Below are 15,166 nucleotides of genomic sequence, written 5' to 3' on the forward strand. Positions count from 1 at the left end.
AGAGAAAAATAGCATATTTTTTTCTCTCAAATTCAAACCAAGCATCTCAAGTTGACTCCAGCAATTTAAACCCACACAAAATTACGATCTATGGGAAACACTGGGTCTGCATGAAGAACTCCTCAAAAATGTAAAATAAAACAATCTGCATTATAACATCTTCAATACACACATAAATGTGACAAAATGTTTGTTTAAAGTGTTGATAATAATAAATAAAAATTATAAATTATCTGCATGTCGGATGTCAGTTGATATATTATGTCCAAGTATTGGTGGAGCTTTCTCACTCTCTCGCTCTCTCTCTCTCTCTCTCTCTCTCTCTCTCTCTCTCTCTCTCTCTCTCTCTCTCTCTCTCTCTCTCTCTCTCTCTCTCTACAGTGTTAAAGAAAGATGTCTGGCAGAACAGAGGAAGAGGAGTCATCGTGCCTCTAAGAAGATCTGCCTCTTCATCGGGTCTTTTATAGTTTGCTTCGCTCCATATGTCATAACAAGGTACCTGCTATGGGGATTTACATTAAACACATACCCATTAGATATTGGATTCATGTATCCTTACACAAACACACACGCATGCACACACATACACACACACACACACACACACACACTGGAACACACGTGCACGTGTGTGCACGCACACACACACACACACACACACACACACACACAGAAGCACATGTGCACACACATACACAGACACACTTTTCTTGCTTTCATCCAATCGGACGGTGACTAGAGCAGAAGGGAATTAAGGAGGTTTCAGCCATCTTGCTGAAGGACCTTACAGGCTGAAGACCTCAATAGCCACCCCACCACACCATTACTATTAACTAATCACAGTCAGTCCCCAGAAGTTCTATGATACATTAAAGCACATACCTTCAACAGGGGGTTCACGGCCCCTAGTGGTTCCACACAGGTTCTGCGGGGGGTCCCTGAAATGATTTGATCACAGACATTTTTTTCTTCCAAATATTTCAATATGTACATTGTAATGATGCATGTATACGATGCTGAGCCAGTGAGTCACTTCTAAGCATGACACTATAGACCACTCTGCACTTTATGATCATGTTGTTATCTTGTGTGTGTGTGTGTGTGTGTATGCGTACGTGTGTGTGTGGGTGGGTGTTTATTAATTATTGAGCTTTTGGTGTGTTAGTGAACGTCACTAGAGTTTGGGTCGACCAAACAATAATCATTAACTTGTGGTGGTGAAGCAAATCAATATGTAATGGGGGGGTCCATCACTGTGTCACATCAGCCCAGGGGTCCGTGGCCTGGATCAAGTTGAAGACCTCTGGACCAGTGTATGACCCAAATATACAGGATACAGTCAAACCAGGTCTTCAATTTGTTTACATTCAGGGGATTTTGCTGACGCCTTTATTCATTCACACATTCACACACCGACGGCGGAGTCAACCATGCAGGGCTGACAGCCGGCTCAGTCAGGAGCAGTCAGGGTGAGGGGCGTCTCGCTCAGGGGACACCTCGACTCTCTTCTAGGAGGAGGAGCCGGGGATCAAACTAGCAACCCTCCGGTTACCAGCCAACCCGCTCTACCTCCTGAGCCACATGCCCTTCAGCTCTCTACCTTCTCCGTCCACAGGATAACCCAGCTGGTGCCCCAGGTCCACGTCCCCCGTCCGTGGGGCATCACCACCAAGTGCCTGGCCTACGCCAAGGCGGCCAGCGACCCCTTCGTCTACTCGCTGCTCCGCCAGCAGTACCGCTCCGCCCTGGTCAGCATCAGCCACCGCATCCTGAGACGGGACCGCTACTCCTTCTCCACCCACAGCGCCAGCAGCATGACGGACGTGGACGGGACTACCAGAGTCCCCCAAGACTGAGCAGATTCTTCTGAAGGGTGGACACCTTCTTAGGTGTTTGGTTTGACGCCAGAGACACAGCACAACGCGGTGACGTGTGAAGGATAGCCCTGGTCAAATGGGGCTGTGATGATGATGATGATGTGTCTTTTACTGAAGTACATGCTGTGTGTTGGCACGCCACCGCCTGAATGAACTGGTTTGCCTCTGGAACCACAAAGGCTTCAGGGCTTGGTGCTCAATGAAGATCTGATCTTCTTGCTGACTGTTCCTCACATGCTCTAGAACCACATATGAAGTGGACTAAATCGGATCTGAAGCAATCAGATCGGATCTGAAGCAATCAGTTGCAATGTGTTCTTTCCACACTGCTCTGAAAAACACTACCTGAGTCATGTTATGAGTATAGCTTTTTTGTATTAAAGGAATTGGTCTCATTGGACTCTTTATTTTTGTATGTTTCATGCGTAAAGTCATAACCACGATCACCATTGACGTCAAACAAAACTCAAATAAACGTGCTTATCCCACCCTCGACAAGAACCTTCCCTCCCCAGCGCTCTGGCCCGAGTGTTCCCATTTGCTGTGTAACATGATCGCTGCAGATTCAAAGCCATAATTCTCGGCAGGGCCACACATCTGTCGGTGAAGGGATGCTCCGCGAAAACAAAGGAACGAGGTAACCGCTGGTGGTTGATTGCAGGAGGGAAGTTGGAGGTCCACACGCAGACTGGACTCAGTGCCACATCACAAACCCCTGCTCGGCTGCGTAATACTGCAACATGCATTTCGCACAAATCGTGCTCTTTCTTTCGCTCACTCAGTGTTGGTGTGCCCCACCGCAGCACTGCGGGACGGGTGATAACGTGGGTAAGGTCAACTATCTTAAAATATTCTGAGTTTGTAAAAAAAGTACTTTTAAAGTCTTTACTAGTAGGTACTTGCACGGCGATAATGTGTCTGATATCCGGTGCTTTGTGCAGTAAAGGTGTTGGAATGAGACGAATGCATCGTTTATTACACACTTTAGAACACATTTCGAGTTTAGATACGGCGCATGTTGCCTCGCTGTCATGCATTGATCTTCGTTTACGACGAAAATCAGTGTTTGTCAAAATTTAAACCAGCTTTCAGATGTTGTTGTGAACACGTTGAACGTATTAACGTATTACATCCATTGACTCACTAAAGCTGTTCGCGAAGTATGTTGTTAGTTATCTTATCCCTGCCCAGCTTGGCTGTTGCCACGCTTGAATCTATCGCCCCCTAGCGGATCTTCTCCTCCCTGCATGAGGGACAGATGTTGGATCTACTGATTCGACTTTTTTGCTATTTTATATTTCACAGGACCGTGCAGTGACAATGCAGCGGTTGAAGAAAAACGTAGGTTCTATTAAAATGTTGTTTCTCTTTCTTCTGAAAAATGCACTCTGACAAAAGTAAGTCGATTTGGATAAAAGCGTCTGCTAAATTCCCTAAATGTAAATGTAAATGTAAACCAACTATTGAAACCTTTTTCCCCATAGCCACATGCACAGAGCTGAACCTGGGCTACTGCAATAACATGGACTACTCCAGGTGGGTCCCCCCCCCCCCCCCACACACACACACACACACTCATATACAGACTAATAACAACACACCACACCCACTGATAACACACTATTAACAACACATCACACCCACTGATATACACACTAATAACAACACACAGTGAGCTATGTCTGCTCATGTCACAGGCTGTCTTCCAAATTCACCCATTCATGCACAAATACACACACCGACGGCGGTGTCAGCGATTTAAGGCGACAGCCAGCTCGTCAGGAGCAGTTAGGATTCGGCTTCTTGCACAGGGACACCTCGACACTCTGCCAGGAGGAGCCGGGGGATCGAACTAGCAACCCTCCGGTGACCATCCAAACCTGCTCTACCTCCTGAGCCACATGCCGCCCTAATGCCTCCCCCTCCCTCCCTCCCTCCCCCCCTCAGGACCATCTACCCCAACATCCCGGGCCACATGCCTCCCTAACGCCTCCCTAATTCCTCCCCCTCTCTCTCCCTCCCTCCCTCCCTCCCTCCCCCCCTCAGGACCATCTACCCCAACATCCCGGGCCACATGCCTCCCTAACGCCTCCCTAATTCCTCCCCCTCTCTCTCCCTCCCTGCCTCCCTCCCCCCTCCCCCCCTCACAGGACCATCTACCCCAACATGCCGGGCCACATGCCTCCCTAACGCCTCCCTAATTCCTCCCCCTCTCTCTCCCTCCCTCCCTCCCTCCCTCCCCCCCTCAGGACCATCTACCCCAACATCCCGGGCCACATGCCTCCCTAACGCCTCCCTAATTCCTCCCCCTCTCTCTCCCTCCCTGCCTCCCTCCCCCCTCCCCCCCTCACAGGACCATCTACCCCAACATCCCGGGCCACATGCCTCCCTAACGCCTCCCTAATTCCTCCCCCTCTCTCTCCCTCCCTCCCTCCCCCCCCTCACAGGACCATCTACCCCAACATCCCGGGCCACATGCCTCCCTAACGCCTCCCTAATTCCTCCCCCTCTCTCTCCCTCCCTCCCTCCCTCCCCCCTCCCCCCCTCACAGGACCATCTACCCCAACATCCTGGGCCACCGCACCCAGCTGGACGCCGAGTCCGGCGCGGAGTACCTCCTGCTGACGGTGGTCCACGGCCTGCTCAACGGCGAGTGCTCCCCCGACATCCGGCTGGTGGGCTGCTCCGTGCTGGCCCCCCGTTGCCAGGGCGACCGCGCCGTCAAGCCGTGCCGCAGCACGTGCGAGGAGCTGCGCCGGCACTGCGGCCACGCCTTCGAGTCCATCGACATGGCCTGGCCCTACTTCCTGGACTGCGACCGCTTCTTCGCCAGCAAGGAGGAGGGCTGCTACGACCCCCTCGCCGGCCTGAAAGGTCACTAACCCTAACCCGGTGTGCAGACTAATAGATCTGTATGGCCTCCCCCCTTACCCCCCCCCCCCCCCCCCACACACCCCTTTGCGCCCTGGCACAAAAAAAAAATAGTAGCTATTTTAATAAATAATTTTTATAAAAATAGTATCTTATCCTCGCTATCTTTGTAGTATACGGGGAATGGGTTAACCTAGTGATGGTTAGTGCTTGGCACTTGGTTCTATGAACATCCTACTGTACTGACAGAGAGATATATTGTTGTTTCTCTTTCTTCTGACAAATGTTCTAATTGTACATAGTATCTTCTCCTTACCTTGTCTTTTCTCCTCCTCTCTTTACCTTGTCTCCTCCTCCTCCTCTCCTCACCTTGTCTCCTCCTCCTCCTCTCTTTACTTTGTTTCTTCCTCCTCGCTCATGTGTCTTCTCCTCCTCCTCTCTTTACCTTGTCTCATGTGTCTCCTCCTCCTCTCTTTACCTTGTCTCATGTGTCTCCTCCTCCTCTCTTTACCTTGTCTCATGTGTCTTCTCCTCCTCCTCTCTTTACCTTGTCTCATGTGTCTCCTCCTCCTCTCTTTACCTTGTCTCATGTGTCTCCTCCTCCTCTCTTTACCTTGTCTCATGTGTCTCCTCCTCCTCTCTTTACCTTGTCTCATGTGTCTCCTCCTCCTCTCTTTACCTTGTCTCATGTGTCTCCTCCTCCTCTCTTTACCTTGTCTCATGTGTCTCCTCCTCCACCTCCTCCACCTCCTCCCTCCTCCCTCCCTCTTCCAGCCAGACAGGAGCAGTCGTTCGCCAGCCTGTCCCCGGAGGAGCCCAGCACCATCATCCAGTTCACCTACGCCACCAACTCCCAGATGTACGGCGTGCTGAAGCGCACGGCCGCCAAGTGCTCGCAGATCGCCCAGGTCTACAGCCTGGGCCGCAGCAGCGAGGGCCGCGACCTGCTGGCCATCGAGTTCTCCCGTAACCCCGGGCAACACGAGCTCAGTGAGTCTGGTCCTAGTCGTCGTGGTAACAGCTGTTGTTGATGTACAGTGAGGTCCTCAAACATGAGCAGGGTGTGATATGAAGAGGCCGGACCACTTGATTGACACTTGAGACCCCCTGAAAGCTTCAGTAGTTAAATGTGGGGGGTCTCTGGAAAAATCTTATTTTTGTTAAAAAAAAAGATTTTAACAAAAATAACCAAACTTGTTTTTATTTGTCACTTAGAATATATGTTGTAAAAGCTTACTATGTCCAGTGATTACTAGTCAAATTTCAAAACATTTATTGACAAATATGAATAGGCTTCACAAATGTATTGTTGTTATGTTTCTTCTTGTGTTGCCGTTGAGCACTCGGTTGATTGTGGTCTGCCTCACCTTCCTCTTCTCCTCCCCCCCCCTCCCAGTGGAGCCTGAGATCAAGCTGGTGGGCAACATGCACGGTAACGAGGTGCTGGGCCGCCAGCTGCTCATCTACCTGGCCCAGTACCTGTGTTCCGAGTACTCACTGGGCAACGAGCGCGTACAGGCGCTGGTCAACAGCACGCGCATCCACATCCTGGCCTCCATGAACCCCGACGGATACGAGCTGGCCGCCGCCGAGGTAGAGGACAGCAGTGACCCGGAGCTCAACCCCCGGCAGGAAGTAAATACTGTTAAGATTGAGGAAAAAAGAAAGATAAACCTGCCATTATCCGCCTCTGTCCCGCATGGCTGTTCTTACTGTCTCTCGGTCTGTCTTTCTGTCTGCCTGTCTGTCTGTCTGCCTGTCTGTCTGCCTGTCTGTCTGTCTGCCTGTCTGCCTGTCTGTCTGTCTGTCTGTCTGGTGGTCCGTTTCCTTAAGACGAGAGCTGAGGTGGAGGAAGGAAAGGGGGTTGTGTTCTTTGGCGTGGGGTGGTTGTTATGTACTTAGGTTGTATTATATATTAATAGGTCTCAGGAGGGCAGATTATTGAGTAGCCTTATGGCTCGGTTGGAAGTCAATGTTGGGAAATGGTGGTAGAATTTCCATTTTTAAAAATACATCAAGAATGATTTGATGATATAGTATTATGGATGAAGGACATATGGGTACTATGTCATAACTAGTAGACACAGATAATTTATAATATTGTGAAGGGATCTCTTTAGGTCCTCTTTAATAATAATGTAGGCCTAATGCTTTAAAATTGTAGACTTATACCGTGTAGACCCTATAAGTTCATCTACATGCCAAAATCAGCAGCATGAACGGGTAGCTCCAATCTAACGTAACCCTGAAGCTGACCTTATCCAACCGAACCGTCTGAGGAAATGTGGCCACTAGCGCCCCCTGCTGTATCCCCTCGGGTTTGCCATTTCGATCACTAGTTTTTCCAGTTGGTATTTCCTGGTCTTTTTGGTGAAGTGCATGAAGTGCAAATGGGACTTTTCAATTTCCTACACCTATCCTTTCCTTTCCTATTCATTCAACATCATGCCAGACTGACATAACCTTCCAATGTTTAAAAGTGCCTCAGATGTTACCCACACATCTTAGCGAAGCTCTGCATGCAGATAGATTATGGACTGTGCATGGTATGCACATATATTTTTATATTTAAGACAGCTGCATAGCAATATTAAATGCACTGCAAGGTACATTTGATATTGCATGCTAAAATTTAAAAAATATTCTCTGAATATTTTTCTAATATGAGTTATAATATTTATGTTAAACTGCATCAAACTCAATGCAATGCACTATGTTGATTTAGTTTAGCCTACTGATAGACAATGATGCATGGTCTGTCTGTCTGGGTTTCTGAATCAACTGCTTTGGTAGTTTTAAGGAACTGTTCAAGCAATAAGTGAATGTGTGAAGATGGAATAATCCAACTGAGAGAAAAATACATTTGTCTAAAATATTTGACAAATGTATTTCCAATGATTTGCAGTAGTTGTTTTTGCCATATTTTTATGAATGTAAAATATGGGAAAAATATTTATAATCTATCTTTGCATAATAGTAAAATAGATTGGGCATTAAATGAATGTGTACAGTATTACACATTTGTAAGGTTGTGTCTTAACATACAACATCGGATACATGGTCATCATCTTTAACATCTTAACATTTTTACTCAATTCATTTAACTCCTCAATTTACCCATATTCATACTGAATTGATATTTCTTATGTGTTTTCCTAAAATGAAATAACCAATTAACAGTGCTAGCTGGCGTGTGTAGCTCTGTATTAACAGTGCTAGCTGTCATGTAGCTCTGTATTAGCAGTGCTAGCTGTCATGTAGCTCTGTATTAGCAGTGCTAGCTGGCGTATGTAGCTCTGTATTAGCAGTGCTAGCTGGCGTATGTAGCTCTGTATTAGCAGTGCTAGCTGGTGTATGTAGCTCTGTATTAGCAGTGCTAGCTGGTGTATGTAGCTCTGTATTAGCAGTGCTAGCTGGTGTATGTAGCTCTGTATTAGCAGTGCTAGCTGGTGTATGTAGCTCTGTATTAGCAGTGCTAGCTGGCGTGTGTAGCTCTGTATTAACAGTGCTAGCTGTCATGTAGCTCTGTATTAACAGTGCTAGCTGTCATGTAGCTCTGTATTAGCAGTGCTAGCTGTCACGTAGCTCTGTATTAACAGTGCTAGCTGGCGTGTGTAGCTCTGTATTAACAGTGCTAGCTGTCATGTAGCTCTGTATTAGCAGTGCTAGCTGGCGTATGTAGCTCTGTATTAGCAGTGCTAGCTGGTGTATGTAGCTCTGTATTAGCAGTGCTAGCTGGCGTATGTAGCTCTGTATTAGCAGTGCTAGCTGGCGTATGTAGCTCTGTATTAGCAGTGCTAGCTGGCGTATGTAGCTCTGTATTAGCAGTGCTAGCTGGTGTATGTAGCTCTGTATTAGCAGTGCTAGCTGGTGTATGTAGCTCTGTATTAGCAGTGCTAGCTGGCGTATGTAGCTCTGTATTAGCAGTGCTAGCTGGCGTATGTAGCTCTGTATTAACAGTGCTAGCTGGCGTATGTAGCTCTGTATTAGCAGTGCTAGCTGGCGTATGTAGCTCTGTATTAGCAGTGCTAGCTGGCGTATGTAGCTCTGTATTAGCAGTGCTAGCTGGCATATGTAGCTCTGTATTAGCAGTGCTTGCTGGCGTATGTAGCTCTGTATTAACAGTGCTTGCTGGCATATGTAGCTTTGCATTAACAGTGCTAGCTGGTATGTAGCTCAGTGCTAACAGGGCTAGCTGGTATGTAGCTCAGAGCTAACAGTGCTAGCTGGCTGAACTCCTCCTCAGGGCCCCGTACTGAACGGATGGACCAACGGACGCGGCAACGCTCAGAACATCGACCTGAACCGGAACTTTCCGGACCTGACCTCGGTGCTGTACCGCAACAGGCGCAGCCGACACTACCGCACCGACCACATCCCCATCCCCGACTCCTTCTGGTTCGGGAAGGTGACCAAGCCACTCCGCTCCCGACTGATGATTATGTATTTTTAATAATATATAGTAATGTTCATATTAGATATTTTATATTTAAAGGTGACATATTATACCACCAGGTGTGAGTGTGATTAGCCGTTACGTTGTATAGATTATATTGTATTATTATTAATATTATTAATTTGTTATCATCATCATTATTGTTGTTTTTATTTCAATATATATATATCGCAAGGTTGCAATATGCATTATTATATGTTTTATTATTTGGCACACTATGTTTAACATTGTTACTTTTATTATACCTATATTAATATGAATAGTGCTGTGGCTGCTGTTTTTGTTATTATAATTATAAAATATAAAATAATTATGTTATTATAATTATATTATAATTATTACTACTAGTATTAATAAAATATTTTAATATTGTAATATTGTATTATATAATATTATATTATCGTAATTATTGTTATTATTAAATGGTAGCAGTGGGGGTAAGCATCATTATGCTGGAACGCAAACTAATAATAGTCAACTTTGCTGTTCATGTAATTCTCTCCCTGGCCGGTAGGTAGCGCCAGAGACCTACGCAGTGATGAAGTGGATCCGCGCCATTCCTTTCGTTCAGTCCGCCAGCCTCCACGGCGGGGAGCTCGTTATCTCGTACCCGTTCGACTTCTCGCGACACCCGCAAGAGGAGAGGATGTTCTCCCCGACCCCAGATGAACAGGTGGGCGGGGCAGACACATCTGTTCTAGAACATACTGAAAGTATCACAGCTGGATAGAAGTGGGCAGTTTGGATGGGGCAAATATCCTAAAAACACTCGATCGATAATTACTTTACATTTACATTTAGGGCATTTATATATGGACGGTTTTATCCAAAACGACTTACAATAAGTACATTTGTCAGAAGAAAGAGAAACAACAATATATCTCTGTCGGTACAGTAAGGATGTTCATAGAACCAAGTGCCAAGGACTAACTTCAAGTACTGTTTTTAAGTACCAGGACGTACTTACCTCTGAATAAAATGCAAACTAAATACATGCATGTAGCTGTGGCTCAATGTTGTTGCGTTCCCCTTCCCTCCCACTGCCCTCCCTGTGATGGTGGTGATGGCCAGGCCTTCAAGCACCTGGCCCGCACCTACGCAGACTCCCACACCACCATGTCCAACAACGACACGGACCGCTGTGGCGCCTCCTTCTACCGGAACGGGGGTATCATCAACGGGGCTTTATGGTACAGCTTCGCAGGCGGTGAGGGACCCCAAACATCAGCCCTGACACTCAGCACATGCCTGAGAGTCATTCAGACCCGAGACGTGAAGGATTGTTGTTGTTGGAAATATGAATCGTACCTCATCATACACAATTCTATGCAAATTATTATTTTTGGCGGGCCAAAGTGTCCTAAAAATAAGTTGTTCTCCATGGATTTGCGTTCCCGTTCTCAACCTCTGTCCTGGCCGCAGGCATGTCGGACTTCAACTACCTGCACACCAACTGTATGGAGATCACGGTGGAGCTGGGCTGTGATAAGTTCCCCTCGGAGGGAGAGCTGTACCCCGAGTGGAAACGCAACAAGGAGGCCCTGCTCAGCTTCATGGAGTCGGTGAGGGTTCTCTGTTTGTCTGCGAGGCTAAACGGCATAAGTTTGGTTTAACAAGTAGCAGTGACAGTGAAACTGAGTCGTCAGGTATTAGTTTGGTTTAGCAGCGTGACTGAGACTGAGTCATCAGGTATTAGTTTGGTGTAGCAGAGTGACTGAGACTGACGCCTCTTGCACACTACCTCCGTCAACGGACGCATCCCATTGACTTTGCATGGGGCGCCCTCGAAATGCATTGTGGGTCCGTCCGTTCTTTGGGCGCCGTGGCCTGCGTCAAAAGTTGAGAAATGTTCAACTTTTCGGGAAGCGACGGGTCCGTCGGCCAATCAGATCGCGGTTATGTAAATACACTAGTGTACCCGCCGTGGAAATGTCAAAAAGCCGGCCGGCAGCGGAGGATTTAAGAATGGATTTAAGAATTGGGCGATTGCTGTGGTACACGTACAGGGGCAACACTGTCCTTGTGACTACGGGATCCATTTAGTAATAACAACAACAAGCAGGAAGACGCAGGAAAAAGCCGGCTTTATAACGCCTGGTGCAAGGAGAGCGCAAGGAGAGTGTTGCCCCTGTACGTGGACAGCGATTTGATTGGCAGGCAGGCTGCGTCCACAAAGACTACTCCCCCATACGTCAGACACGCCCTCAGTCATCCGTTGACGGACGGAGGTAGTGTGAACGAGGCGTGAGTCATCCGGTATTAGTTTGGTTGAGCAGCGTGACTGAGACGTGTCTCCTCCTCCCAGGTCCACCGTGGGATTAAGGGAGTGGTGAGGGACATGGACGGCTATGGGATCAAAGGAGCCACCATCTCCGTCAGGGGAATCAGGAAGGACGTGACCACAGGTAGACGCGCCCTCCTCCTCCTCATCCCCAGGTCACAGAGTCGCCTGCGTGGGGGAATCCTACCCGAGGTTGTCCTCACCTTGGGTTCCTCTGTATGGTCACAGTATTCATACACGTGCAATGAGTGCCATTTACATTTACATTCAGGGCGTTAAGCAGACGCTTATATCCAAAGGGTCTTACAATAAGTACATTTGTCAAACGAAAGAGAAACACCAATCTATCTGTCGGTACAGTAAGGATGTTCATAGAACCAAGTGCCAAGCACTAACAATCACTAGGTTAACCCATTCCCCGTATACAACAGAGATAGCTAGGATAAGATGCTACACGGTGCTAAGTACTATGTTTAAGGGGCAAAACGTACAAACATACAATAATTGCGTAAGAGGGCCTTTTAGGAGTGTAAGGGAGGAGAAGGGGCGGTGGGTTAGGGGAGAGGCTATGCAGAGACCAGGTGAACTCTGAACAAGAGAGCCTTGAGTCTCTTGCGGGATGAGTTGTGTTGTGTTGTGTTGTGTAGATCTCCACCCTTGACCCTCTCCAGCCTTCTCTTCTAGTTTGGTCCAGTGTTTACGCATTACAAGGGGCGGCATGTGGCTCAGGAGGTAGAGCGGTGTCGGCTGGTAACCGGAACGTTGCTAGTTCAATCCCCGGCTCCTCCTATCTGAGTGTCGAGGTGTCCCCTGAGCGAGACGCCCTCACCCTGACTGCTCCTGACTGAGCTGGCTGTCGCCCTGCGTGGCTGACACACCGCCGTCTATGTGTGAATGTGTGCATGAATGGGTGAATGTGAGGCACTATTGTAAAGCGCCTTTGAGCGGCCACTGGTTAGAAAAGCGTTGTATAAATGCAGTCCATTGACCTCGGTCCTCATCTCCGCGCCGGTGTCACGTGACTTCCTCCAGCGGAGGACGGGGACTACTGGCGACTCCTCAACCCCGGGACCCACATCCTGACGGCCACGGCCAAGGGCTACTCCCGGGTCTCCAAGCGCGTCCGCCTGCCCCACAACATGGTCAAGGCCGGGGTGGTCGACTTTGTCCTGAAAAAGGTGAACTCATGCACTGTGTCGTGTGTTGTGTACGGCACGTGGGTGTTTAGACGTAGACAGTCTTAGATGTGTCTTGAGGTGGTTGTCGCGGTGGTCGTGTCTATTCGTAACTTTTTTTGTATCTACTGCTGCTGCCAAGTTTGGTCAGAGTCATTTAAAGTGCATGAAACCCGTTCAACCGTGTCTCAAATCACCGTGGTTTTCTTTTCTAAATCAATCTACAACAATCAATATCTTCGGTGGAGTAGAAGGATATGAGAAAGTCTCTCAATTTGAATCAAAGGGATGACGTGATCGTTCAGCATCACTGCTGTCCTCATCAGCATCCTCGTCTACAACCTTGTTCCTATTCCTTCCTTCCTTTCCTTTATGTGTCCTCCCTCCTCCCTCCTCCCTCCCCTCCTCTGTGCCTCCTCCTTCCCCTTCTCCTCCCTCCTCCTCCCTCCTCTTCCCTCTTCCCTCCTCCCCTCCTCCCTCCCCCTCTTCCTCCTCCTTCCTCCCTCTCTCCTTTCTCCATCCTTCCCCCTTCCTTCTCCCTCCCTTCCCCCCTCCCCTCCTCCTTCCCTCCCTCCTCCCCTCCTCCCTTACTCCTCCCCTACTATCTCTTCCCTCCTCCCTTCCTCCTCCCCTCCCCTCCTCCCCTCCTCCCCTCATCCCTCCCTCCTCCCCTCCTCGCCCTCCCCCCCTCCCCCCCCTCCCCCCTCCTCCATCAGGTTCCGCTGGAGCCAGACATCGATGACCATCTCTTCCCGATGGCCGACTCTTGGGAGCGTTTTGACCCCTACAACCAGTTTGAGAGCTACAGCGTGGTGGAGCGCGGCGAGCCGAGCCTGGAGCGCCAGGAGAAGCCCTGGTGGTGGAACTACTTCTCCCAGTTCTCCTTCTCCCCCCCGACGTGGCTGCTGCGTAACGTCTAGACACCAGCCCCCGACCAGAGAGAGAGAGAGAGAGAGAGAGAGGGAAACGCTTAACGCTAATGTAGCATTGTAGGACTGACCGGTAATGGAGGAGGAACGGATATTTGCTATTGAAGCGAGGGAGAGGGAGCCATTACAGGCTACATGTATCACGGCGGTGGGGTAGTGGTCCCATGTGCTTCCCTGGCAGAATGGGAAACAGGCTAAATATAATTCCAATCTGAAACCTTGGCTTTAGCTCTGTTTTTTTTTTACGTTTGCTGTTGCATTAAAAGCATCACTTGGAAATGAATGAATTAGTACCCTGTAGAATTATTTATAAAAGATTCATCATTTGTGTTTTGTCAATAGCATCGCCGTCACACACATCGCAGTTGTTTCTCTTTTTTACTCCAAACGTCTGATCGACGACAAAGACAATGATGAGCTGATCACTTAGGCTTGGTTTTCGGTCGTGCTGCTTTCTGTACAGGTGGTGTATTGTCCTCAGACTGTTGTACCTCTGTCTCTGGAGTGAAATGGTTTGTCTAAGTGTCTTTCTGTGCAGCTTGTCTTTGCCATGTAGTCGCCTTTCGTAACATTCCCTGACAGCAGGTTACGCTGTGGTTTCTTAGGATGGCTTAGGATTTCCAACCACTTTGCTTTGGGTTTAAATCTTCTTCTTCATAGGTCACGTCCTTAGCTATGTGTCTGGGTAATATATGCAAGGTCACGTCCAAGTACCACTACCTGTCAAATATATTATCACTAATATTATCTGACATTTCTGAATGCAAAACACTGAAATTAAATGTTTTCCATTGTGGCTCATGTCACCTGTGTTTCTTGTTCAAATAAATGATGGTCATGATAAATGATGTTCATCATTTAACTCGACAATTATTTTTTTGTTATTGAGGCAGTTGAACTGTTTAGTCACAAGATGGTGCTAAAGAACATATTTTGTGACCAAGACTATACATGCACGCAAACACACGGATACACACGCGTGCATTCACGCACATACACACGCATGCATTCCTACACACGCTCACACACACACACACACACAAACGCACAAACGCTTACATGTATAAGATCAAATAGTTTTTTGCTGAAGAGACACATTGTTCCTTCAAATGCATAACGTGGTACTTTTAAGGACTTTTTTCTTCTAAACCCGCACTATTTGAATAATAGCTGTATGCTAGTATGCACTGGGCATTTAATACTTTAATACTAGTTATGCATCATCAATGAAGCAGAAGTAAGCAGCAGAGAAGCCCAGGCCAGCCAGGGAGAAGTGTGCAAGGCTCCTGCACAAAGGATCCAACTCAAACAACATAATAGACTATTAAAGTAAATGTTAAGTGTTTTCTCATAATGGATGATGGATGTGTGTGTGTGTGTGTGTGTGTGTGTGTGTGTGTGTGTGTGTGTGTGTGTGTGTGTGCGCACACACGTGTGTGTGTTTTAACACAAATTACATATATTTTGCATTTCTTTAAATGACATTGAATGTAATAAGTGCAATTTTCTATTTGCTGTGGATGGGGGGAAACTTAATTTTCTACTAAAGCAAAGGGCCCCCTGATCTAATTGTACAG

General features: G+C 47.7%; 1 protein-coding gene across 1 annotated transcript; it reads left to right on the forward strand.

The window, feature by feature from the left end:
* Positions 1 to 2,467: 2,467 nt before the first annotated feature.
* Positions 2,468 to 14,355, forward strand: LOC311373534 (carboxypeptidase Z-like). Its single transcript, XM_084490281.1, has 13 exons — positions 2,468 to 2,705; positions 3,183 to 3,218; positions 3,362 to 3,413; positions 4,429 to 4,751; positions 5,523 to 5,738; positions 6,145 to 6,383; positions 8,995 to 9,156; positions 9,719 to 9,877; positions 10,276 to 10,411; positions 10,627 to 10,766; positions 11,510 to 11,609; positions 12,518 to 12,663; positions 13,377 to 14,355. The coding sequence occupies exons 1-13, from the start codon at positions 2,618 to 2,620 to the stop codon at positions 13,578 to 13,580; spliced, it is 2,001 nt and encodes a 666-aa protein (XP_084346407.1). The 5' UTR covers positions 2,468 to 2,617; the 3' UTR covers positions 13,581 to 14,355.
* Positions 14,356 to 15,166: the final 811 nt, after the last annotated feature.

This window comes from Micromesistius poutassou (assembly GCF_964030765.1).
Source record: "Micromesistius poutassou genome assembly, contig: SCAFFOLD_5621, whole genome shotgun sequence".
In the NCBI taxonomy this organism is placed as follows: Eukaryota; Metazoa; Chordata; class Actinopteri; order Gadiformes; family Gadidae; genus Micromesistius; species Micromesistius poutassou.